The sequence below is a fragment of the Asparagus officinalis genome, chromosome 4 (assembly GCF_001876935.1).
Source record: "Asparagus officinalis chromosome 4, Aspof.V1, whole genome shotgun sequence".
In the NCBI taxonomy this organism is placed as follows: Eukaryota; Viridiplantae; Streptophyta; class Magnoliopsida; order Asparagales; family Asparagaceae; genus Asparagus; species Asparagus officinalis.
Genome location: NC_033797.1, coordinates 42,902,655 through 42,930,072, shown reverse-complemented (window position 1 = coordinate 42,930,072; position 27,418 = coordinate 42,902,655). Strand labels below are relative to the sequence as shown.

The 27,418-nt window shown below is 40.3% G+C and overlaps 1 protein-coding gene and 2 pseudogenes across 1 annotated transcript; all 3 read right to left on the bottom strand.

Moving 5' to 3' along the window:
• The window catches only part of LOC109838584, a 41,580-nt pseudogene extending 33,532 nt beyond the window's left edge, over window positions 1-8,048 (bottom strand).
• Window positions 7,896-9,841, bottom strand: LOC109837312 (annotated as a pseudogene).
• Window positions 11,161-26,806, bottom strand: LOC109837311 (protein NUCLEAR FUSION DEFECTIVE 4-like). The gene is made up of 3 exons (XM_020405502.1): window positions 26,313-26,806; window positions 23,529-24,466; window positions 11,161-12,034 (listed from the first exon to the last, which is right to left on the bottom strand). The coding sequence occupies exons 1-3, from the start codon at window positions 26,646-26,648 to the stop codon at window positions 11,506-11,508; spliced, it is 1,803 nt and encodes a 600-aa protein (XP_020261091.1). The 5' UTR covers window positions 26,649-26,806; the 3' UTR covers window positions 11,161-11,505.

The following is a 27,418-nucleotide window of genomic DNA, read 5'->3' as shown; positions in this document are numbered from 1 at the left end:
GCGTACGCATGCGGCGCCAACGTCTCCTGCGTCAGACTCCCAAGTGGCGATACACGGTCTCGCAGGGCAAGATCCCCGGATGCCTCTATGTAGTTTCGTTCCAGATCTGTATATTTTGTCATCAGATTATTTATGTGGGCAAGAATCCCAACTCTGGGCTCAGATTAAAGTTCTATATCTGTTGATAAATATATTTTACTGTATCATTTGTGACGTATTTATTCTGCGTGGGTTGTTTTGCTGAAGAATATTAATCGAATGAATTGAGTATATGATAAATTAATTATTTTTTGGAGATAAATTATTATAAGGTTAAGAAGAATTTAAGTTGTGATATGTGATAAGATCGAGTAAGATGTTTATAATAATAAGTTAAAGATTTTGTTAATGCGAAGGAATATAAGAGTATATTTAGATATATTATTTTTAAAATGACCTAGTTTAGAGTTGAAGGTGTTGAGTTAGAGGTTATGAAAAAGAATGAAAGTTAAACGGTTAAAGTTATAACTATAGGAAATGATTATTTTCATGGTAGAAAACGAATAACTGGGAACATATTGGTTGACAGGTGCCTGAAATCGGAACCGACTTGAGGTGTCGATCACGCGTGACCGGTCGACACGACAAGACGGAAGTGTGACGACGCGATCGTTCGAGTCGGACGCCCAGTAGAGGTCAACTCGAAGGGGCGCGGTGAGAGCCGGGCCGACAAATCATAGGATTTTATTGGGAGTGAATGTCGACATGTTATGTGTAGATAACTACGTAATCTGTGAAGACGCCCGTCTTATAGCTGTTCATGGTAGAGTAACGTTTTGCTTCGTGAGTCTTAATCATGGTTGTTATAATCTTATTTTATTCAGTCTTAATTACTGTGTTCGCAATATTGTGATTGAGAAGCCTTAGTAGTTCATGTCCTTAGTGGCCTGGCGTGTGCGTGTACCAAGACCTAAGATACCTGTGTTTTGTTGAGCTTAGGAAAAACAAGTAAGTGTTGGGATGGAAATTCTTGGTTCAGGCTGACTATCGGATGTTGATTATTTCCAGGGGCTCCACGCCGCAGATCTGTTGTCGCACAGCAGAGTGGATCGTTTCACTCTGGGGTGGGTCCTGAGGACCAGTGATATGTGGATGTTTATGTATTTTCCAGGCTCCGGGAGTCCAGTGGATCGTTGTCAACCTCTGGTTGGTCTGAGGAGGCAGTGAGTATCGTGATTGTGTATCGGTGGTTGTTGATTATATTCCAGGCTCGCAACCAGTGATCCGTTTTCACTCTGGGGTGGGTCTGAGGAGCTCTGGGATTTTGTGATTTGGATTAGTCAGTTTCCGCCCGAGGCCATATGAAGGGGGGGGGGGGGGCGTGTGGCTGGCTGTGGTGAGATAGGGACCAGTGAGTTGTGATCAGCATGGCTAGTTGTTTTTTCACATACATAGATGCGGGGCCCGCCCACCGGCCCCCCCTTCAATATTTAATCTATCTACAATTCGAGACATATGTATATACATGAGGGTTTCCATTGTTTGGATATTTCGGCTTCGACGTACTAGCGTCTGCTTGTTGTAGATTTTTAAGTATTGAATTCGCTTATTGTATAACGCTTGTTGCTTGACTTGATTGTTCTGATGCGGCTAGCTGCACTGTTTTTTGGTTACCTGATGATTTACCGGAATTCTTATGATTATCATGTGGATTTGCGATGTGATTTTGTTAGATTACCAGTTGCCAGCTTCTTTTGTTGTATTTGCGGTTTCGTATGCGTTCTTCCAGCATTGTGTTTTCGGTCGTTCGTATCTTGCCTTGTGGGAGTCGCGGTACTTGCCGTGGCGTCATGGGACCTGCACGTCATCCTATTTTCTCATGGTGTACAGTCAGACTTAGGAGAAAGAACAGTTCAGCGCAGGAGGCTAGAGGATCTGGCAGAGGGAGTGGCCTTGTAGATGGACGCAGAAGAAGGAGTCGAAGCCTATTCTTTGATGGGTTCTAAGTTTACCTTTATATGTTTCTTTTCTTTTTCTATTTCGCCTGAACGAGTGTATTTTGTATCTCGTCCAGTATTTCTCTGCTTCAGATTTGTGATAAGGGGCGATGTTTGACCCATATTTTTATGTCTGGGATCGATTTTAAGCCATTGATGATATGTCTATTTTATCTGGGTTGTCTTATAGTTCTTCGGGCTATGTGTGATCGGGGAGGTGTGACTACTGCAGTATTATATTTATGTTCGCAGACGCTTAGCGTATTTAGATTGTAGAAGAAGAAGGTCTTAGCACTTATCTGCTCCTCAGTCCTAATAGGTGCGGCGGCTTGCTCGCGGTCCCGATTGCCCTGGTATTTGGGAAGCGGGGCGTGACCAGTGGTTTTATTGGCTGCCCATGCAGGTCACGGTCAGCCGATTCACACTAGTAAGAATATAGTAGATAATTTAGATTAGCATATCATATTTCGTTTTTCTCATGAACAGGAGAGAGAAGAGAGAGATATATATAGGTATATATATATATATAATTAGGGTTTAGGGTTAATTACTTTAAAATGAAATTAATTAAAATAAATAGTTATAGATATTTAAAAATTAAAATAAATACGGGATAATTATCTACAAATAAAAACGTACATGTTGAGCTAATACAATATTTGATACGAAATAGTTAAAAAAATACCCATATTGTATAATTAAACAAGAATAATTAATAATAAAAATATTTTTACTTAAATTTAAAACCAAATAAGTATGAGACAATTATATACACAGTAAAACGTACTAGTTATACTAATACGACAGATAATATGTAACAATAGAAATAATACAATAAATTATACCAAAAACACGTAATTGATAATACTATGTATTATATGAAATAATTTGTAATAATATTAATAATACAATATATTATTTAAAATAATACTTAATAGTACCGATAACTCAACAAATTAATTCTAGAAATTTTTACCGCACAAAACAAATTTATAAATATTAAAATCATTTAAATAAATATATAATCAGATTTTTAAATCATAGAAAATTAAAAAAAAAATCGAGAAAAATACAAATACTCTTTTAAAAATTATAATTAAATATTTTAAAATACTAAAAATTATTTTAACTAGTATCAAAATTCACGGTCATTACATCTTGTAATCTTTATCTTGTCTCCTTGAAAATATGAGAGTCATCAGATTATAACTCCCGACATTAATTGTGAAGGCTATTGAACTAGAGCTTTCATCGGTTGTTGTGAAGGTCGTCAGATTATAACATTCATCGATCTACGTGTAAGTTTTTAAATTATAGCCTTCTGAAAGTCATCAGATTGTAACTTTTATCATTGGTGTTTGATGGGGGATCAGCTATCTGCAGTGATTTTTAGATAACCTACATCAATGTAAGAATAAGCTTGATCCCAAGTCCAAGAAATGCACTTTCATCGACTATGGTGAACATGAGTTCGGCTACCGTATTTAGGACAACGAAAACAAAAAAGTGATCCGCAGCAGAGATGTGATATTCAACGAGAAGGTAATGTATAAGGACATGCACAAGACAGATGACTCAGAGAGCGAGTCAACATTTGTAGATACAGATGATGTCCCGAGTAACCTTTCGGAAGAACCTAATGTAAAAGGTCCTCAGCCAGAAGAGCATGTTGGACAAAATGGTGCGCAAGAGCCCAACGCACCAGCTCCGATATTAAGAAGATCTTCTCGGCCTCCTGTGCTCAACAAGAGATATATAAACTATCTATTGCTAATAGATAGAGGGGAGCCTGAGAGCTACGATGAAACTTATCAGAGTAGAGATGCGAGCAAGTAGGAGCTTGCCATGAAAGATGAGATAAAGTCTCTTATCTCAAACCAGACGTGAGAACCAGCTGAATTGCTCACGGGTAAGAAAGCACTCCACAACAAATGGGAGTACCGGGTAAAAGAGGAGCAGGATAGCTCCAGAAGATATAAAGCCCGGCTAGTTATCAAATGATTCCAGCAGAAGGAAGGAATTGACTATACCGATATTTTTGCTCCAGTGGTGAAGCTCAATACTATTAGTGGTGAAGCTCAATACTATTAGGACAATGATGAGTATTGTAGCTATTGAAGATCTTCATCTCGAGTAGTTGGACGTGACGACGATGTTTCTTCACGGAGATCTAGAAGAGGAGATATACATGCACCAGGTAGAAAGTTTCTCAGAAGAAAAGAAGAAGAACCTGGTGTGCAGACTCAATAAGAGCTTGTATGGCCTGAAACAAGCCCCAAGACAGTGGTACAGAAAGTTTGATGGCTTCATGCATAAGGAAGGTTTTCAAAAGTGCAACGTCGACCACTGTTGCTACTTTAAAAGATATCAGTCCAGTTATATCATCTTACTATTGTATGTTGATGATATGTTAGTTGCAGGTGCAGATATGGAGAATATCAGGAGTTTAAAGCAGCAGCTATCAAAGGAGTTTGACATGAAGGACTTGAGTCCATCAAAGAAGAACCTTGGAATATAAATCATAAGAGATAAGAAAAGAGGTCTCTTGAAGTTATCTCAGACGGAGTACATCAACCGTGTTTTACAGAGATTCAATATGGCCAACACCAAGCCACTGAGCACACTCTTGGCCAGCCTTTCCGCCTATCAAAGGATCAGTCTCCTCAGTCAAATGAAGAGAAAGAGAGTATGGCTAAGGTTCCTTACGCCTCAGCCATTAGAAGATTGATGTACGCAATGGCCTGTACGAGACCAGACATTGGCCATGTAGTGGGAGTGGTCAGCCGGTTTATGTCGAATCTAGGAAAAGCTCATTGGAAATCGGTCAAGTGGATTCTGAGATATCTATAAGGCACCACACAGAACTGTTTGCACTTTGGTAAGGGAGAGGTGGAAGTGCAATGGTACGTAGATGCAGACTTTGGAGGCGAAGTCGATCATCGAAGAAGCACCACCGGCTATATATTCACTGTCGGAACTACAGCTGTTAGTTGGATGTCACAGATATAGAAGATTGTCACTCTATCCACTACAGAATCTGAGTATGTAGCAGTGTCTGAAGCCAGTAAAGAGATAATATGGCTTCAGGGTTTGTTAATAGAGCTGAGATTCAATCAGGAGAAGAATCTTTTGCACAGTGATAGTCAGAGTGCGATTCACTTGGCTAAGAATTCTGTATTTCATTCTAGAACGAAGCATATTGGGCTTCAGTATCACTTCATCAGATCCCTGTTAGAAGATGACGTGTTGAAACTGGAGAAAATTTCAGGAAGTAAGAATCCAGCAGATATGTTAACAAAGACGATGATCATTCAGAAGCTGGAGGTGTGTGTAACTTTAGTTAGTCTTCATGCATAAGTGATGAGGGCGGAGCCACACAGGAGTAAGTGCTTGTTGAGATAGCATGCTGATGGCGGTTTGGTCTCCAAGTGGGAGATTGTTAGTTTAGGTGTAGACCAAACCTTCAGGCGACGAGCTCGAAGTCGAGGCGAGTGTAGGCTGTCTAAAAATCACAATAGATAGCTGAGTCCCCATCAAACATGGATCATGGAAGTTACAATCTGACAACTTCCAGAATGCTACAATTTGAAGACTTTCACGTAGATCGATGAAGGTTATAATCTGACGACCTTCACAACAACTAATGAAAGCTCTAATCAACATCCTTCACAATCAACATCGAAAGTTACAATCTGACGACTCTCACATATCAAAGAGCTAAAGCAAAGATTACAAAACGAAGATCTTTGCAATGGTCTGACAGAAAGAGACTACAAATCGACGGTCTCTTCAAACCAAGACGTGAAAGTCCTCCCTGCGTACCATCATCAAGACGCAACACCAATTCGACTGCGGACGCAAGTCAAACCTGGCTGCAGACGCACCTCACATTCAGCTCTAAACGCTGCAAATGCAGCTCAGATCTAGCTGTCAACACAGCTCATGTTCGGCCGCAAACGCAGCCTCCGAAAGCTACCAACGTAGCTTCCATCCGCTGCCAAACGCAGCTTCCAAGCTGCCAAACGCAGCTTCCAAATTACTGCAAACGCAGCTCACGAGCAGCTTCCAACGCTGCCAACGCAGCTTCCAAATTGCTACGTCTGAACTTCCAGACACGACGTTTGAACGCAGAGTTCATGCTAGAACGCGGATTATGCATTTGACTCGTTCAAACATGAGCTGAACAGTTTTAAAACCGTTTTCCACGATCTGAGGAGATCACAACTCCACTCAAGAGTGATTTAAGGGGGGCGGTTACTTCCCATTAGCCCCACTTAGGAGCAAATTAAGGGGGGCAGTTACACCCTTTAATTCCCTATAAATAACTAAGAAATCAGCTTAGTTCGGGCTGGATTTTGGAGGCTGGATCTTTCATCATTCTCTTGGGCAGTAAAGAAGAAATCCTTGGCTTGTCTAACCAATTACGGTTAAGATCAATCAACTCATCAAGAGTTCTAAAACTTGCTTTGCAAGTTCTCCACAACGTCAAATCGTGAGGAGGAGATACTGTTCCAGTGAATCAAGACAAATCGTGAGGAGGAGATACTGTTCCAGTGAATCAAGACGTTCGGATCGTCAACGGAGAGCAAACTCGATGCGAGGATTCGAGGGAGGCACTCCATCGCCACCGTGAAGAACCCAGAATCAAACAAAGGAGAGAATTCAGATCAATTCTCTTCTCTTTTGTAATCAGGAAATTCAATTGTAACTGAGATTAAAGGAATACAAATCAATTTTTCTTCGTTTCTTTTACTACAAATTTTCCACAAACAGCGAGCTCAGGCGACGTCGACGTAGATCCGACGAGGTCGACGGCTTGCTCGAAGCGACACCGTGCAGGTGAGCTCGATGATGAGGTGAAGCAGCGCAGGTGAGGTCGAGGTGATGTCGACTTGTTGCAGGCGAGCTCGAGAATTGATTCAGGCGAGTTCGGGGCCATCGCAAGCGGGGTCGGAGCAGGCGAACTCGAGCGAGACTCCGCAGGCGAGCTCTAGCGGCAGCTTGTCAATTAGGGTTCCCATATAAAAGGGAACCCAGAGCTTCTCTCCTCTGTGTGGCTTCTCCTCTCTCACGATTTTCCTCCTGGCGGCGGCTCTCTCTCTCATCTCTCGCGGTCTCTCTTCTTTCTCCTTCAGCTCACGAGATTTTGAGGATGGGAATTAAAGAAGAGGGAATTTATTGAAGGGAATTTATTAAAGAGGGAGAATCAACACTATAGCTACAATGTTGACTTATATTTTGAGAGATCTCAAGTTTGAGATATGCTATTGTACATTGTAATTTCTTGATGATTAATAAGAAATAAATTGTGTGGCTCCCGAGGACATAGACAAGTTTGTCGAACCTCGTAAATCTTGATGTACTTTTCTCTATACTGAGTTTCTCGTTGTTTTAGGGGTTTAGCGTAGCCCTGGGTAATTTCCCAACAACATTAATACTTAATTTTCTTTGGGAACACTTATTTGTCTGCTATGACCAACGAGGATTCTCATGACCGTATCCAGGTCAACGTGTTAATGTTCCTTCGAGATTCGAGTTTACCTGGTTACCCATAGAGCGCTAGGGAGATCGTGTGCAACCTGGCCATTTGTTCATTCTGCAGCTAGCATTTGTATTTGTGTCCAAACTTTCAGTCACTCTTCTGTTTCAGTTGAGATCACATTTATACTAGTTAAAAGAAAAACATCTGACAAATAAAACTAGATAAGAAAGATAAACCAAACAAAGAACTGATTACATGGGTGCCACTGGACAGGGGTAAAATTATTAGACAGAATAATCTCCAGTGCAAAGCATATAAACATGTATTTCACACATTGCAGAATAGAAATGGCGCAGAAAATACCTTATGATAACCTCTGAAACATAACCTCCACCGATTCGTCCCAGAAAATTCCGTACACTCGTCATAGACGCGTAAATATGAGTTTCTTCATAGCCCAAAGATTGGCTCATCTGACCCCAAGTTATCAATGACCGTCACACCTGCACCTGATCCAACATAAAAGAAAGCAAAAGAAGCCAAAAATCTGCCTTTGCCAAAGTCTGCATCAAAGTAAAGCCCGTTTCTTTGGATTTTTCATCTTCCAACTCGACTAAAAAGAGCCTTATGCTGCGGACTAGATTCTTCGGATTCACAAGCCTCCTCCTTTTGGGGTACAGCCAAGAGGTCCAGGGAATTATCATCAACACAAAAGGTGAGAATCAAAGGAATCACAGCAGGAAGTAACAGGAGAAAGAGAAGGACGACCGTGAGCAAGATAGCTACAGAATGACTCAAGTCTATTAGATCCTCAAGAAGCATGACAACCATGAGATACGCCGCAAGAAGAAGACACGCGCTATGGATGAATACAAAGCTGGAATTATCAGATGATGGTACTTGTTTGTGACCTCCGACAGGTCTGACGAAGAACATTAACGCGATAACAATCATCGCAGGCCGAACAGCAATCATAAATATTAAAGTGGCATGATTGGGCGTGTGAATCGTTGCGTATATTTGGGTCAAGATTGCACCACTCAGACCGGCAAAGCCTTTCAAGATTCCAACTACAGGCCCTCTGCTACAGGGAAAGTTATGTACGCAGGAAACCAGAGTAGCCGTGCTGAAATAGGTTTCTCCATTGCACCCGATGAAGATGAGGATACACATCTGCGTTGAGTAAGATGAGGAGTAAAGGTGAATATTTATGAAGACCACGAGAATGCAATTGCAGAGCTACATACTCAGTATAGACAAAAGTTGCGTCATTTTTAATTTTCACACTTCCAACTTTCACTCTCATGCAAACAAACACTTCAAGAAAAGTTTGCTACGAAGAAGCCAAAGAAAAAAAAAGCGATGGTTACTTTTGCTACTAATTTAAGAAAAAAAAATTGCGTTTATTTCTCTAAAAAAACATACTTTCGCTATATTTAAATGTTGAGGTGGCGTCTATGCTGCATTCATCTTTCTCAAACTTTTTGTTCCCTCAAGTCCTAGAAGTAGCTGAATGTGTGTTAATCTACGAAAAATTTAATGTTTTTAACCTCTCCAGTTGTCATGTATTAGTTACTTCCTAACAATATTTGCAAATGCGATCCAAACGTAAAAAGCGAATGAAGAAGAGCAAGGTATACTTCCCGCGCTTTAAATAAAACGTGTGAAGAAATAAAAGAGTTCTATTCCTCGCTGCTTCTTGCTTCATAATGTTTTGAATTCACCTCCTTAATGCCTCTCTTGTCCTAATACTTGATATCAAGTCAAATGGGCCATCCCAATGCAAACCGTTAGTAAACATAACAGACCAACTAATCTACGAGGTAGGTAGGCATCCAAAGACAGCTTAACAATACACCAATAACTGCGACACATTAAAGCATCCCAAAGACAGCAGACAATTCTGGCGTAACAAGGTAGGTAGCCAATGCCTCTAACGTCACCATCCAGAAGGGGGGGGGGGGGGGGGGGGGGGGGGGGGGGGGGGGGGGGGCAGACGCATCCGTATCCGATCAACATTCTGAAGAGAACCAACAAGAAGAGAAGTCCAAAGAGGGAGGAATTCACTGAGAGTCCCAGCTACCAACCCAATAGGGGCACCAAGATCCTTGGAAACCCCCAGCGTTAGCTACCTGACGCTGGTTGTAGCCCAACGAACTTTTGATGACAGGGGAGAAGCTCCCAAAGAGGTAGCCGGTCCCCGCGCAACACTCCACATAGCAAAGACAAACACCACCCATCTGTTGTTGGAGGAGGAGGAGGAGAGGTTGCCATGGAGCCTGCCCATTGACCAAAAACTCTGAGGGGGTGAGGTGAGACTTTGGAGCTTTTGGGAAAAAGATACCCTGATGGAGATTTCTGAGAATTTGGAGGTGAGAAGTCAAGTGATGATAAGAAGAAGGAACCGAAGAGTATCTGAATTCTCGGAAAGGCATCGTGAGTAGAATTTTTTTTTTCCATGCGATCCTTAAAAACATTTTGAAACTCGAAAGAATACTTATTCTCTAATCATCTCTTTGGCTGTGATTATTATTATTTTAAGTATTTTTGGCGAGAATAATTCCGAGTGCTACTCTTTATGAAAGCAACACCAGCTATAATTGGTGACTGAAAATGTTAATGATTGTCCATGATAGCTGATTCAATGGTAAAATACTTGATTAGTCAGTTGATTAGCCAGTTGAACCTTCAACTCAACTTGAGGCAGGAGACAGGCAAGAGGATTGAAGGAGGAAGAATGCTGATATTTTTTTGTCAAAAGAAAAAAAACACTAACTTAGCATGTCCAAACTGAATCAAACCGTTGTTCTATTGAATCTACCTAAGTTTAATTTAGCCAAAAAAATCACAAACTAACCAAACCGACCATTTGCTTACTAGCCCTTTGCACGCTCGGGCATCTTCTTGTCACTTCAATAAGAGTGATCAAGTGAATCTCTCTCGTCTCAACCTCAGCACATCTTCGACAATGCCTTAGATCCCCGTTCTTTGTTTCCGATCAAATCTTGATATGGTTATCTCCGACTCTTTGTTGGGTTTAAAGATTTTGGACCTCCATCTGCGTTCTTCGTATTCGATCTTCTTCGACTCTTTCCGACAGACTCATTCCTGGCACATGACCCAAACTTGAGTTCGTCAACCAAATCAAATTGATCCGCTTATCTTGGATCCACCTTGGAAGAGCTAAATCCGATTTTCTATCCACTTTAAAATCCAAACTCTCGATTTTCAATCCATAAGTTTGAGAGGGAATGTTAATTACATTATTGTACTTATCATTTGTAAGCATCTTTGTTTATCCTAATCACTTAATGTAACCCTTGTTATTATCAAGGCTAATGAAGAAAGAGATTTCAATCCTGCCCTTGTGTTAGCAGTCTTGTTCTCCATAAGAGGGGGTCCTTCTCATTCTTCTAGTATGCATCTACTGAAAAAGAGCTGCTAAAGTCAGGGATGTTGTGATACAAATAAGACCAAACTGAGCTAATAATACATCATATAAAATTCAGCTTAGACCAAACTCAGCCAATAATGCATCATATAATATATATTTAGCCCAGATACCAAAATTATTAAGAGGCAGGGAAACAATATAAGTTGGAAAACAAGGATATACACTCACCAAAAATGAAAGAAAACATTGCATAGACAAGTTCTTCTCAATTATATTGGAAGAATCATTATACAAATAGTAGCATGACATTGATACACTCAAATTTCAAAGCTCATTCATTCATTCGACAAATATACATTGATGTTTATAGACAGTGGAGAAAACCCACATGAAGAAGCACCAAAAATACCCGAATATCCCCAAAAGAATACATTTGAAAACAGGAGCCGATAGTAGCATGACATTATACATACATAGGATTAAAGAATTTCACCACTTTCGAAGAACAAATGATGAGAGAAATAAAATGGCGCCTGCTCCCTTAGCAGCTATTCATTCATCTGCTGGTTTCTCATTTCCCCTCCATGATTGCACATTAAGAAAGCATGGGCAATGAAATCCTAGAAATATATGTCACAGAACCAAATTTCGTTTCAGCTCACTAGAGCACGAACCACCTGTGTGTTTTTCCCGTAAAGATTAGCATAGACGATCTTGGTTCTACGAACAAGAATCAAGCTCAAGATCATCGCAACGATGCAAAATGCACACATAATCAATGATGAAAGGAAGAAGCACACTGCACCCTCACACTTCAATGCCTCATCAATCCCAAGACTTGTTCCATAGAGTAATCTACCAAGAAGAGATTGTTGGTTATGGTTCTTGTGCTGTTGCTCTGCTTCATAGTCGTAAATACCACTGGCGATAACACCTGAGAAAATTAGTGAGCCAGCTGGATTTGCAGCAGTGAGAAAGTTATACAATGCCCCAAAGTTTTTTAGGCCAAAGAGTTCAGAGGCAGCAGCAGGTACAATTGACCAGTGAGCTCCATATCCAAGCCCGATCAGCAGCGTTCCAATATACATTGTTCCCGGCCAAGCCATAGCAAAGAAGAAGTGGCCGATTGCCATTAGAATCTGTGCAGCAGCCAAAGCTATTGGCCTTGGATATGCATGTTCCCTGATTAAAGAAAGAAATATAACTTGTTTATCTATAATGAAAAAAGTAATCTGAAAATGTTCTACTTTTGACTACTCATTGAATAGCTTTTTATTCATATTGTAGCTCTTTATAGTACAAGTATAGCGCTTTAAAGCGAAATGTAGTTCCTTATCCCATAGGTATAAGTCTTTATTGGATAAGTACAGCACTTAATGGATTTTGTCACACCAAAAAGAAAATTTTAAAAGAATGCAATAGAAATCACAATAAAACAAAAATATATGAGATATAAAGAGCTAAAAAAAGAGTTGAGAATCTATTCAAGAAGCATGAAAAAAGAACTTTTTGGAGGTAGTCCTATACTCCTATATTACTAGTAATTCATTGTTAATTGATATTTCTGATCGTTAGCGTTCATAGTTTAATTGTAACATACACTCCCCTACATTACAAAATCTTTCTTAGGCGAAGAAAATTTTAAAGAAAAGAACTGAGATAGATCAGTTTCTAGGACCCGTGACTACGTAAACACAAGCACGTACTGCACTCATGTGCAATCAGTTTCTAGGACTCGTGACTACGTAAACACAAGCACGTACTGCACTCATGTGCAATCAGTTTCTAGGACTCGTGACTACGTAAACACAAGCACGTACTGCACTCATGTGCAAACGAATAGAGTAATCAAAAAAATTGAGAAGGATATTCTGTTTTGTGACTATGAAAACAGAATTGAGAATGGTTTATCAACTTGGAGGGGGGGGGGGAACAGGATAAGGAAGGAAAGGGTAATATGGGGATTCAAGTTTTCTTTGATAAATACTGTGTGTTTTTTGTCAATATTATACAGTTCAGGCTTAAAAATAAGTGGATGAAGGTACTTTGGGTGTACAGGTGTTTATGAATAAACGGGGGTAAAACTATGGGTTCATAAGCAAAAACCCCTTTTTCTTTCTCTATTTGATTCTAATGGGCATACTTAATGTAAAAATGAAATATTTAATATCCTTGGCGTCTTTCACATTATCTATCTCTTAAGAGTCAAATGTAATTCTAGATAGCAAATCTATCCCTTCGTTCATATAGACTTTTTTTTTAATAATCATAAACTTCTTCTTTTTTATTCTTATAGACTGTGCTCACTGGAGAAACTTTGGAAGGTGCTCCACGGTTACATAAGCTTAGATTACATGACCAAGAAAGTTTTTTTCCCTATTAATCTAGAACTGGGTACAAACAACTCACTCATCAAATTTTCTATGTCCTTAATTTGGCACCAACAGGGTTGACATTACACTCATATCTGTAGTACATTTTTGTCAAATCTTCTACGGAGGCTCACATGGTAACTGTTACACTGGGAAATGGTATTATCTAACAATGTTATGTTGGCACCAACAGGGTTGACATTACGCTCATACCCAGTAGTACATTTTTGTCAAATCTTCGATGGAGGCTTACATGGTAACTGTTATGTTAGGAAATGGTAATTGTTAATTTGTTATGTTGGAAAAGGATCTATGATGATGATCTTGTGGGTATACACCAAAAGATAGGATAAGAAATGAGAGCATTCATATGAAATTAGAGGACCGCTCCTAAAATGAGAGAGAATCAGTTGAGGTAGTTTGGTCATCTACAACGGAGACCTTTAGTGCACCGGTTAGGAGAAGTAATAAAAGCATGGTTAATGGGGCAAAGAAGTCTAGAGGTACACCTAAAAGATCTTGGCTAGAAGCATTGTTTTAAATATCCCCGACATGACCCGATATATCCCCCGATATATCCTTTTACAAAGCTTGCCGCAACCGATATGGTCTTTAAACAATGTTACATTAAACGCTGGGCGCTTCTAGGCGTCGGACTTGGCGCTCAGCGCTTAGTCGCTTAGGCGGGCGCTTAAGCGGTTTCTGGGCGTTTTTTTCTTTCTTCATTTAAGTGGTGGTCGATGAGGTTTTGCTGAAGGTCGGAGGAGGTAGTGGAGGTGTTCATATTTGGAGGTTAATGAAGTTTGGAGGACGTGTAGGCTACGACACATAAAATCACAATCAATGCCTACATGGTGCAATCCACGTAAGCAGATAATGCTTCCCTAAACACTCGTAAAATCTAGGTGGGCATCCTAAATACCGTCTAGGCGCTAGGCGCTAGTTAGGCGTCCTAGGTACCGCCTAGGTCTAGGCGTACGCCTAAGCGGACTAGGCGGAGGTTTTTTAAAACAGTGTCTTTAAATATCCTTTACCGCTTTTTTTGCTATTTTGAGTGATAAATCCCCTATATGGCCGATATATTAGCCGATATGTGGACCAATATATCTTTTTATATAGCTTGTTGCAAAATAATATACCGCGTTTGGAATTTTTGGGCGAGATATCAAGATTTTCCCATTATATCAAATGACATTTTGCCCTTAAAAAAGCAGATCGAATGTTGCAACGTTGCTTTGCACTTTTGTTTATTTTAAAAGGTTGATTAGTGATCCTAAACATATATTATTCATATTTTGTATGCTTAAATTTCATTACATATATTAAGATTACATTTTAATGCATTATACTATGTATGCAAACATTCATTATGGCAGTCCGATATTTACCACATATCCCTGATATTTCCCCGATATCCGCAATCCGATATGAATTTTGGTCATCCGATATTTCCCCGATATCCGATATTTAAAACCTTGGCTAGAAGCAATTAAGAAAGATATGATAACAGTTAGCTTAATGAAGGAGATGCCACAAAATTTGAGATAAAGGCTTTGTTATTGTAGTTGTATCTCGGAATGGGGCAGCCTTCTTTGTTTTATATATGGAGAAACATTTCATAATTACAGGTACTCCCAACTAAACACAACCAAATACCACTCCAAAAATAATAATAGTATCGTTTTAACTTGTAATGATGACTCTTCAGATGATATGGTTGAAATGGTCAAAGTCAAACCACCCAAAATTCTTGCATCAGGGTGGCTGTTCGAATATACCCAACCTGAGGAGAGAATTCTCATAAGAGAAGAATATTTCAGACAAGGTTTTCACCTAAGTTGAATGGAAACGGACACGGGTACTGGTATGGGTGCAGGTACGGGTAGGGGACACGACAAAATTATAAAATGTAGGGTACGGGGACACGGCTACATATATATATTGAATTAATAATGTACATGAGATATAATTTTCCCGCTTCATGTGTCATTAGAATTAAAATTCCGATTACATTTTTGAGTTTCTTTTATCATATTGATTATTGTGAATTGTAAATTACTAGACATCTAAACGACCCATTAACTATATAGTTTTGAACTTGAGTATGGACTGAAACGAACCCAACCCGTATCTCATTAGTTTCAAAAGACGGATGTGAAGTGTAAGCTCTACGTCTAGGAAATCTTTGAAAAGTGTTTTAAATTAACACATATATCGTAAATTGAGTACATATTGTAATAAATGCATGCATATATTTAAGAAGTGTCCATGAAGTTTGGGTACGGGAAAGTGTCGGGTACAGTTTTCGTCGAAAGTTGGTTTTATTGTGGAATTCATTATATCTTCGATCGATTACAATAAATTCAAAAGAAAATAGTCTTTTTATAAGACCTCTTTTACACAATAAAAAAAATTACAACTTTCTAGAAAATAACACAGAAATCGTTTATCGATTCCTGTTTTGTGGGACTTTACCTATACCGGGAGTGTTTTAACTCGTGGACCACCGATTCACAGACTCTGATTGAATCGTGAAGGCTTTTGGATATTCTTCTTCGTTTATCGAAGTAAGAATCTTTAAGCGAATATCTTATCGATGTAAGATGTTCACTCTTCCAAAGATCAAGTCAGAGCTTAGATCTCTAGGAATCACCAAAAGATTTTTGAGGATGTTTGTGAAAAAGGAAGACTCTCTCTTGCTCCAATTCACCAAAAGCTCAAGCCATTTCTGCTCCAATCTCCTCTTTGTCCCTTATTTCGTGTCTAGGGAGGTATTTATAGGGGTAGCAGTGCATAACAGTGAAAATGGGGGCGAGACAACTGACCAACTAAATGCTTTTTGGCCGCGTCAGTCAACACTTCCGCGGCTATTGGCGCGACAGTGTGGGCTGCCGTGGCTAAAGGGGCAGTTACACCCACATTCCCTCCTGTTTGAAACTGTTCTCCCACGACCTTTAACCACCATTTTCGTGGTTTAACTGCTTGTCCACGTCAGCACACGTTCTATTTCTGATATGCCGCCACGTGGGCTTCAAATAATCATCATATAACTGCCTTGTAACCGTCGCAGCACCCCCCTACAATAGTCGCGGCATCATAGGCTGCCGCGCCTTAGCCGCGGCACCATAGGCTGCCGCGCCTTAAGCCACGGTAGACCCCCTGGTGCTCCAAGCGCCTTAGCCCAGCGACACACATAGGCTGGCCGTGCCTCAGCCGCGCCACCATGTACTGCCTATTGGTGTGTACATTGTTCTTCCATGTTGTCTCGCTTCCTTTGAATGATCCCCTCTGATTAAGAAAATGGCGTTTATCGTCTTCTCTTTGCCTTGAGTGGTATTTGGATGTCTGTAAGCATTTTTTTGACGCCTACAGATACCCCCTCCAAAGTATCTCAGACTCATCATTTTGGAGAGGAGTCTGGGACACTTTGGATATGATAAGTTTTCCTTGTAATTTCTTCAGTACTTTGTTGAGGAAGTTACGTAAGATGGTCTATAAATAGCTTCAATTCTTGACTTCTTCATCTTTTAGCCTATTCAGTGCTTTGTAGAATAGCTAAAATTCCTCCGGTGTTGCGTTTATCGCGTGACCGTTGTCGAAGTCTTGAATTAAAACTGTCGTCGAAGAATGGAGAAATAGTTTATACTCATATATTATATTGGAGTGTTTGTGAAATAGTTTAACCTCATATACCCGTTGGGAGGTTCAAGGAGATGCAGTTTATACTCATATACTCATCGGAGTGTTCGGGAAATAGTTTAACCTCATATACCCGTTGGGAGGTTCAAAGAGATGCAATTTATACTCATATACTCCTCGGAGTGTTCGGGAAATAGTTTAACCTCATATACCCGTTGGGAGGTTCAAGGAGATGCAGTTTATACTCATATACTCATCGGAGTGTCCAGGTATGATGGAGAGGAAGAATTTTATATTCTATCTTCAGGTGCAAAGGAAACTCAAAGTGGGATCTCCACTTAGAGAATCTGGATGGGTTTGAATAATCCTAAATAGCATAAGGTTTGATTATTCAACTGAAAGTGGACCTCTCGTTCGTGGAATAAATCGAGAAGAGATTTTGGTTGTGGTCCTAACTGTAGTAAGGTTTGACCAGACCTCTCGTTCGTGGAATAAATCGAGAAGAGATTTTGGTTGTGGTCCTAACTGTAGTAAGGTTTGACCAAGTGGGAGTTTGATACGATCCTAACTGTTTAAAGGTTTGATCGCTCAATTTGTGGGCCTCTCGTTCATGGAATAAATCGAGAAGAGATTTTAGTTGTGGTCCTAACTGTAGTAAGGTTTGACCAAGTGGAAGTTTGATACGATCCTAACTGTTTAAAGGTTTGTTCGCTCAATTTGTGGGCCTCTCGTTCATTGAAGGAATCGAGAGGGGATTTTGACTTTGGTCCTAACTGTTTAAAGGTTTGACCAAATGAGGGTTTGAGACGATCCTAACTGTTTAAAGCTTTGATCGTTCAATTTGTGGACCTCTCGTTCATGGAAGGAACAAGAGGGGATTTTATCTTTGGTCCTAACTGTTTAAAGGTTTGACCAAATGACGGTTTGAGACGATCCTAACTGTTTAAAACTTTGATCGTTCAATTTGTGGACCTCTCGTTCATGACAGGAATCGAGAGGGGATTTTGTCTTTGGTCCTAACTGTTTAAAGGTTTGACCAAATAGGAATTTGAGATGATCCTAACTGTTTAAAGGTTTGATCGTTCAATTTGTTGACCTCTCGTTCATTAAAGGAATCGAGAGGGGATTTTGGTTTTGGTCCTAACTGTTTAAAGGTTTGACCAAATGAGGGTTTGAGACGATCCTAACTGTTTAAAGGTTTGACCAAATGGGGACTTGAGACGATCCTAACTGTTTAAAGGTTGGATCGTTCAATTTGTGGACCTCTCGTTCATGGAAAGAATCGAGAGGAAATTTTAGCTTTGGTCCTAACTGTTTAAAGGTTTGACCAAATATGAGTTTTGTGAGGAAAGATTGATCTAAAGAAGTGATCGAATCTCATCTCAGCAAAAGAGTATTCGGAAATCACCGTGGGTATGTAGTGTTTATCACTTTGTTTGTAATGATCGGGTTATCCCTAAGAAAATTACATATAGCATTCTTCCGAGAACTTCTCGTTACATGAACCATCCACCCCCAGCTTCCTTCACGAAACTGGGTCTAACATCATACTAAGCTACATGATCGGGTTATCCTTAAGAATATTACATGTAAAAATTCTCCAGGAACTTCCCGTCAAGAGTGGGAAACAGTTTAGACTCATATACCTATTGGAGTATCGAGGAGCAGTTTATACTCGTATACTCTTTGGAGTGAGGGGAAACAGTTTACACTCGTGCACCCAATGGAGTTAGAGTCGTCTTTACTTGGCTTGTTTCGCCGTCATGACGCCGGAGTCAATTAAGGCTTGGATTTTATTTTTGAGTCCGAAGCAAATCTCAGTGGGATGAAGAACCCTTCTGTGGTACGCACAGTAGTTTAGATCCGTAATTCTCTTAGCTCTCTCTTGATCTTTAATAGGTGGTAGCTCGATTTTATCATTGGCGAGGAGGTATTTCAAGATGGCTGGAGTTTCATCATCTTCGAAAGAATACTCCTTTTGAAACCTCGGATCGGGAGTCGCGTTCCCAGTGATTGTAGATGTCGTCGGTTGGCTTCTCTCAGCTTTCTTTCTTTTAAGAAAGTGTTCAGCTTGTTCACCGCGTATTTTCAAATATTTCCAAGTTTTGGATGGTACGACCCCTAGGGTTTCTAGGACATCGATGTAGAGATTATTGTGGCATGTTTGCAGGATGAACTCCTCTGTAACAGGATCTCTGTAATTCATTATCTTGTTACGGAAGCGCTTGACAAAATTGTCGACTGACTCTCCGTCTTTTTAATTCTCATCCAGAAGGGTTCTGATTGACACTTCGGTGTCATCATCGAAGAAATTGCTGAGGAACAAACTTTCCATGTTATCCCAGCAATTGATGCTCCCTGGCTTAAGACGTCGGTACCAATCGAAGGCGGGCCCACGAATAGTGCCAACGAATGACCGGACCATTAAAGTCTCGTTTCCAGAGATCATGCCCAAATGAGACTTAAAATAAATCAAGTGCTGAATAGGCGAGCTCTTCCCATCAAACGGTGTGAAGTTGATCAGATTGAATTTTATCGGGTACGGTATTGAATCTCATTCTCTTGGATAGGGACACGGAATACCCGTCTTCTTTACTTCCTGAGCGGACATCAAAGCATTGACTTTATGTTCAAGGTCTTGCATTTTCTTGTCCTCATCTTCATCTCTCTTTGAGTGATGTTGAGCAGAAATAATTGGGCCACCCACAGTATTATTAAAAGGTAAAATTGAACCACCCCCAATATTGTTGTTAGGAGGATCCGTTGAACCACCCCTAGTGTTATTGTCATTGGGAGGTGTATCAGCCATAATGATTTCATCCACTTCTGGATCGCTGTCATCTATAACATTCTGAGTGTGGCGGCTGGATTCAGCTCGTTGACTGGATTCAGGAGGTTGAGGCCGTTGAGCTTGCAATTCTTTCATTTGTTGAATAGCCAACTCTATTTCTGTCTTTATCTCAGCTCTAATTTCTTCACGTTGTTTGGCTAGAGCTTCTTGAAGGATTTGAGCAAACTGATCAGGGGTGATTGTGAGCACTTCTCTGGTTTGCCCCGTGCTAGACATTGTATCATCAGAAGCAATGGCTGAACAAGTGTCTGAAAGTTCATCCTCCGAGGATATTTCTTCATGCATTCTCTTATAATCCCTACGTCTGATGGCTCCTAATTGGAGTCGAGACATCCGTTGAGCAATTCTTGGATTGACTTTTTCTCTCGGGGAAAAATCGGGATTTGAGTCACTTGAATGCCGCTTAGACTTTCTTTTATCAACCATGTTGATGGTGACTTTAGGGAATTCGTCATCTTGGACAGCTGATCTTCTCTTGCGGAAATGTTTCGGCTTAGGCCTCAACATTTCGGTGAAAAGCCTCTGGAACACTGAGACTCTTTGTAAGATGGCTTCTCGTTTGGAGTAGTCACATTCTGACAGTACTGCTCTAATGAGTCGCATACAGAAACAATGGGCTTCTCGTTTGGAGTAGTCACATTCTGACAGTACTGCTCTAATGAGTCGCATACAGAAACAATGAGATCTCATTTCTCGGACAATCCTCTTTCGAGTTTTGTTCACACCCCCAGCTTGATAGTACAACTCATCGGTATAATTACCGAAGAATCCTATCATCTGTTGGTTTGAGCCCCCAGGTATAACAATGTCTTTTGACGAACATGTCTTCTTCTGAGGATGTAAAGCCTTGTTGGCGTTCTCAGGACAACTTGTCGTCGCATTTGAGCGATCCAAGGTCACGTCAGGAGTCGCATGTTTAGAACCACCCCCTTGCGAGTGCAGAGTCTTAACGGGCTCCTGAGTTTCATTACGAACTCCCAAACGGGTAGAAATTAGGGTTTTCCCATCTTGGAGTTGTTTTGACTTGATAGGAGGATACTTACGATCCCCAGTGTAAGAATCTATTTGGGATTCATTCACCGGACCCAAGTGTTCTTTGACCGGAGCTTTGCCTCGATCTTCAGGTAAAGGATCGAGGCCATCCGCCATTATAATTTTGGATTTCGACGGGTCAGGACTGACCCAGGGTTTCACTGGTGACACAGCGGGTGTTGACACAGTAGACGGACCCGGAACGAACGTTGATGGAGTCGAAGGAGTGCTCTTGTGAAATTTCTTTTGGCCGCGGCAGTGATTGGTGTCGCGGTCGAACAGTGTGCCGCAGCAGCGGAGACTACCGCGGTTGAAGGAGATGCCGCGACAGTATGAGCTGTCGCGGTTGAAAGAAGCGTCGCGGCAGTGAAGACTGCCGCGGTCAAAGGTTGTGTTCTGCAGACCCAATTTTCGTACTAGTTTGGATTTGGGGATCCATACTTTGTGATTCTTTGGTGCTTCCTTAGACACTGTTTTCTTCTTTCCTTCTCGTCTTTGTTGTAAAAGAGCACGGGCACGAGCGGTGTTTGCCATACGCTTTTGTATGCGTTCTTTGAGGGTCGAACAGGCCCTTTTGATAAGAGTCCATTCCTCCAACGTAAGTTTTGCTGAGATGTGAATGATTTGACGTTGAGGCGACTGGACCACTTGATGTTTCCTCGATTCTAAGTTCGCATAGTAACGAACTCCATCGGTTTGTTCCAAGGCCTTAGCCAATTGACGAGCGCGGCGTTGGCGTCGCCTCTGACGAGCCCTCTTCGTCAGAGTTGGCGAACTTCGATCGAACGACTCCTTAATTAGGGTGGAATCATTATGAGCAGAGCTTTCGACTTTGGGGATCGCCGGGATAATGTTGCGAGGCAATGCCTCAACAACGATTGGGCGAGAGTCTTCACTTTTAGCCTTCTTTGGCGTATAAGCCTTCTTCAATGATGAGATCCTCTTATACTTGTGAGATAATGAAGATCTTGAAGAGGATGATGAGAGATATTCCTCAAACTTGGTTTGGTCAAACTCGTATTCGACCGTGGATTCAACTGGAATCTTGATCGGCTGCGACACGACGGTCTCGACAGCGAGACCGTTGGCTCCCACTGTGGTCGCCAGTCGTCAGAGTTGGTTTTATTGTGGAATTCACTATATCTTCGATCGATTATAATAAATTCAAAAGAAAATAGTCTTTTTATAAGACCTCTTTTACACAATAAAAGAAAAATTATAACTTTCTAGAAAATAACACAGAAATCGTTTATCGATTCCTGTTTTGTGGGACTTTGCCTATGCCGGGAGTGCTTTAACTCGTGGACCACCGATTCACAGACTCTGATTGAATCGTGAAGGCTTTTGGATATTCTTCTTCGTTTATCGAAGTAAGAATCTTTAAGCGAATATCTTATCGATGTAAGATGTTCACTCTTCCAAAGATCAAGTCAGAGCTTAGATCTCTAGGAATCGCCAAAAGATTTTTGAGGATGTTTGTGAAGAAGAAAGACTCTCTCTCTCTTGCTCCAATTCACCAAAAGCTCAAGCCTTTTCTGCTCCAATCTCCTCTATGTCCCTTATTTCGTGTCTAGGGAGGTATTTATAGGGGTAGCAGTGCATAACAGTGGAAATGGGGGCGAGATAACTGACCAACCAAATGTTCTTTGGCCGCGTCAGTCAACACTGCCGTGGCTATTGGCGTGGCAGTGTGGGCTGACGCGGCTAAAGGGGCAGTTACACCCACATTCCCTCCTGTTTGAAACTGTTCTCCCACGACCTTTAACCACCCTTTTCGTAGTTTAACTACGTGTCCACGTCAGCACACGTTCTATTTCTGATATGTCGCCACGTGGGCTTCAAATAATCATCGTATAACTGCCTTGTAACCGCCGCAGCACCCACATTCCCTCCTGTTTGAAACTGTTCTCCCACGACCTTTAACCACCCTTTTCGTGGTTTAACTGCTTGTCCACGTCAGCACACGTTCTATTTCTGATATGCCGCCACGTGGGCTTCAAATAATCATCGTATAACTGTCTTGTAACCACCATAGCACCCCCTCACCATGTACTGGCGTGCCTCAGCCGCGCCGTCATGTACTGCCTGTTGGTATGTACATTGTTCTTCCATGTTGTCTCGCTTCCTTTGAATGATCCCCTCTGATTAAGAGAAAGGCGTTTATCGTCTTCTCTTTGCCTTGAGTGGTATTTGGATGTCTGTAAGTATTTTTTTAACGCCTACAGGTACGTGTCCGGTACGGGTACGGCTTCATTATAGAAGTACCCGGATAACATAGGTTTTCACAGATACACCCCCTTCATAAGAAGGCGTCAAGTGAATAAAAATATGCTTCAAAAAGCGGCGTGATTAGATGTTATACCCTCAAATCTGATGGTATGCAAAAACCATTAACAACATGACGTGGATGACCACTAATGAATCCTTAAAAATTTCATGACTTTGGAAAAATAAGTGCAAAATTATCAATACCTAACAAAGTAAATCCGACAAAATGTTTATATATTCATAGAACTTTTCAGTGTCAGGGGGTTATATGTTGAATCGCCAACTCTGCAGGTATAGATGTAATAACTGCAGCTTTATAAATGGTATATGTTTTAGAAATAAATACTTTTGATAAATAAAACTAAATCTTAAAGGACAAGCTAAACAGAGAACTACTTGTACGCGTGTGTTCTACTGAGCAGGGATAAAATGATTACACAGACTTAATCTTCATCCCAAAGTATATAAACATTTAGTTCACATAGTAGATAATAGAAACGGCATGTGAAAATACCTTACGACAACCTCAGAAATGTAACCTCCACCGATTCGCCCCAGAAAATTCCATATGCTGATCATAGACACGTAAACATGAGTTTCTTCATAACCCAAAGATTGGCTCATCTGACCCAAGTTATCAATGACCGTTAAACCTGAACCTGACCCCAACATAAGAGAAATAAAAAGAAGCCAAAAATCTGCCTTTATCAGAGCCTGCATCAAGGTAAAGTCTTCTCCTCTGCGAGGTCCTTTTCTCCTCTTCACTCTCACTGCTCCAACAGCAGCAGCTTGAAACAACTTCGTTTGCAGTTGAGCAATTCTTTTCTGCCTCTCCGAAGCCGGAAGTAAATCCATTTCCCTGGGTTTTTCATCTTCTACTTCACTGAGAATAACCTCCTGCTGCTCACTGGATTGTTCAGATTTGCCAGCCTCCCCCTTTTGAGGTGCAGCCAAGAGAGACTCTTGGTCTGGGGAGGTACCATTAGTACAAAAGGTGAGAAGCAAAGGAATTACAATAGGAACTACTAGTAGAAAAAGAAGGACAGCTGTGAACAAGATAGTCACGGCATGGCTCAAGTCTACTAGATCCTCAAGAAGCATGACAACCATCAAATATGCTGCGAGAAGGAGACACACAGTATAAACAAATACAAAGCTCGAGCTATCAGATGATCGTACTTGTTTGTGCCCTCCAACCGGTCTGACGATGAACATTAACATTATAACTATAATCGTGGGCCCGACAGCAACCATAAAGATTAAAGTGGCATGATCGGGTGTGTGAATCATTGTGTATACCTGAGTCAAGATTGCACCACTCAGACCCGCAAAGCCCTTCAAGATTCCTACTATGGGCCCTCTGCTCTTGGGGAAATTCTGTACACATGAAACAAGTGCGGCTGTGTTGAAATAAGTTTCTCCATTGTTCCCAATGAAGATGAGGATGCACATCTGTACAAAGTGAGACAAGGTATTAACGAAAAACTTTATGATGATCATGGGGCTGAAACGGCAAAGCTACATGCTTAGTACAGATTTCCTTTGGAGCATCATTAAGCTAAAAAGTAAATCAAGAAATGCAAAGTTTTGTCACTGACAAGATTAACAGAAGACCCAAAACAGAAAAATATATGACAGCAGTATAAGTTAGCCAAATAGGGAAGAAGAATATTTAAGCATAAAACCATGCTAGATCAATACAGTTAATTTGACGATGAATATTTTTACATGGAAAATATTCATTCTTCAGGCATAAATGGTCCTCGTAATTATAACAATAACAATGAACAACAACATGTTCCTTCTATAGATGTTTTACTTTCTGATGTATAAGGAATACAAATACTTTCATTACACATTGCAACATGGATCATGAGGATTAAAAATCAATATCATCAAGTATGATCTAGATCTACAGCACCATTAACAGTCCAAAAACAACATAAAGAACAAAAAAAATGTTCCAGATATGTTCCCGTTCAAATGGGCCATCAAGGAATTTTACATATTTTCACAAAATGCAATTCCTGTAGTCAACTGATGCAAGTGGTTGAGTCCCTGAGTCCTTTATAAGTGCGCTTCTTAATTATTCGAAATATGTCACATTGAATAAAAAAATTGGTCAGACAATCATTACTCAGTGAATAACAAAAGAAGAAATCTTTCCTTTTCTGCTCTTCTTATTGCAGTACTGTTCTTGATATATATATTTTTTTAAAGGAATACAACTCATGAGCTCAAAAGAACTTTTCTTGGACCAAAAAAAACCAATCCTACGTCCCTTAATTTATATCCCTTAAAATTTTCTGTAATATCCAAGTTCAATTACTGAATGATATAAGATTTAGCAAGACAGATCAGGAGTAAAGTACATACAACAAACAATTTTCTGATCCATTACATTGCGCAATTTCTAAATTTTAAACCTTCAATGATACCAAAAAAACTCCATTAGTGGTGTTTCCCTCACAAAAAGAAAGAATGCTATGAAAAGTTGGTATGTAAAAATCCGAGTCTTATTTTTATAGAGAGCAGAGCATGGATGCCTTCATTTTCTTTGGTGCAAGTCTAAACCAAAACAAGTTTCTGTCTAAAGTTTTCTACAGAAAGAAACAAGTTGAAGAGAGGTTCAAAGTTAAGACACTCTTCGCAATTATTTTATTAACTATTCAGTCTACTCGAATTTGTTAATATCTAGCTAAATCTACAAATTAAATGTTTCATTATCTCACTTATATTACTTTTAAATAAATAAAATAAAATAAAAAAGAAAGAAAAACATGCAACACCAATGGAGGATTCCTGTCCAAGCCACTTAGATGACAAACCGTGAACACATACATATTGCTATTTCCCCCAAAATAACAGTTAATAAATCAATGCCAAGATTCACCCTTTTGTCTCCACCCCGCACTAATCAGATATATCTAATGGAACCTTTATCAAATATAGGCGTCAACTAGCAACTCAATTATTATGACAATAAGTTGAGAAAATGGGAAATCCTTTCCAACTGAAGAATATCCTAATAATTCTGCAACCTGAATCCATCAACCCCTAAAACTCCTCAAAAACACTAAAATTAGTTCCGACTAAAAATTTAGCAGAATCCAATACAGTACGATGGCTAAATCATATTAGAATCAATCAATCAACTAATTAATTCCGACAAAGGAACCAAACAAAACAAAATCATCACGTCCAAACACTTAACAAGTACCAATAATTGCAACCATAAGTACAAATATCTAACCAAAAAAATTCAACAAAAAAAAATTCAGTAACCTTCTCAACTCACCATCCAAAGAGGCAAAGGGGGAGCTCGGCCAGTGATAATAAGCCAAACCCATCCATACCCAATAAAATTCTGAAGAGAACCAACAAGGAGAGCAGCCCAAAGAGGGAGGATCTCACTCAAAGTCCCAGCTAAGAACCCAATACTGTCACCAAGATCCTTGGCAACCCCCAGCGTCGCAATCTGACGCTGGTTATAGCCCAAAGAACTCTTAATCACAGGGGAGATGCTCCCAAAGAGATAGCCAATCCCTGCACAAGATTGGATCCACATTGCTCCCACAAAAACAAGCCATCTGTTGTTGAAGAAGGAGGAGAGCTTGCCTTGTACAGTCGCCATAATGATGAGATCTTGGAGCTTAGGGGAAAATACCCAGATGGAGTTTTTAAGGAGAAGGTGGCCAAAATTGGATCTTTGCAGTTTTTTCAGCAGAGCCCAGATTGGAAAAGTTGGAAATTTTGCAGGTTTTTTTTTTCTTTAATGGGTTTTTGTAGGGTAGAAGAAAAATTAAAAATAATTCGGAGAATATGACTTTTGCTTTCCCATTTTAGAGAAATTTTTAGGAAAACTGGTGGAGTTGCTCTCGGGAACTAAAATGAAATTAACCCAAACGAAAATTAACCTCCTCTGATTAAAAACTCTAAGGGCTTGTTTGGATTGAGGGGAATGAGGGTGAAGGGAGGTTAGGGGAACCATTCACCTCCATTCATCTTGTTTGGGAACACTTAGAGTATCTCCAACAACTTCCCCATCTTCTTGAAATACTCAAATTTGGAGAATATAGAGCTTTTTTGGTCCAACAGATTCCCCATCTCATTCCCCAAAATAGGGAAGGAGGAGAAAAAATAGGGAGCCTTCCCCAAATCTGCAGCATTCTCCAAATTTTTGGGGAGAGCTTTATTATTGTAATAAATGCGATTTTTCAAAATGGGGAAGCGGTTGGAGTTGGAGCAAAAATAATTTGGAGAATATGACTTTTGTTTCTTCATTTTGGAGAAAATTTTGGAGAAGCTGTTGGAGATGCTCTAACTAAATTCTCCAAAAGTGGGAAATGAGGAAGCTGTTGGAGATGCTCTTCGGTGTACATTTGGCTAATAATAATTTGGGGT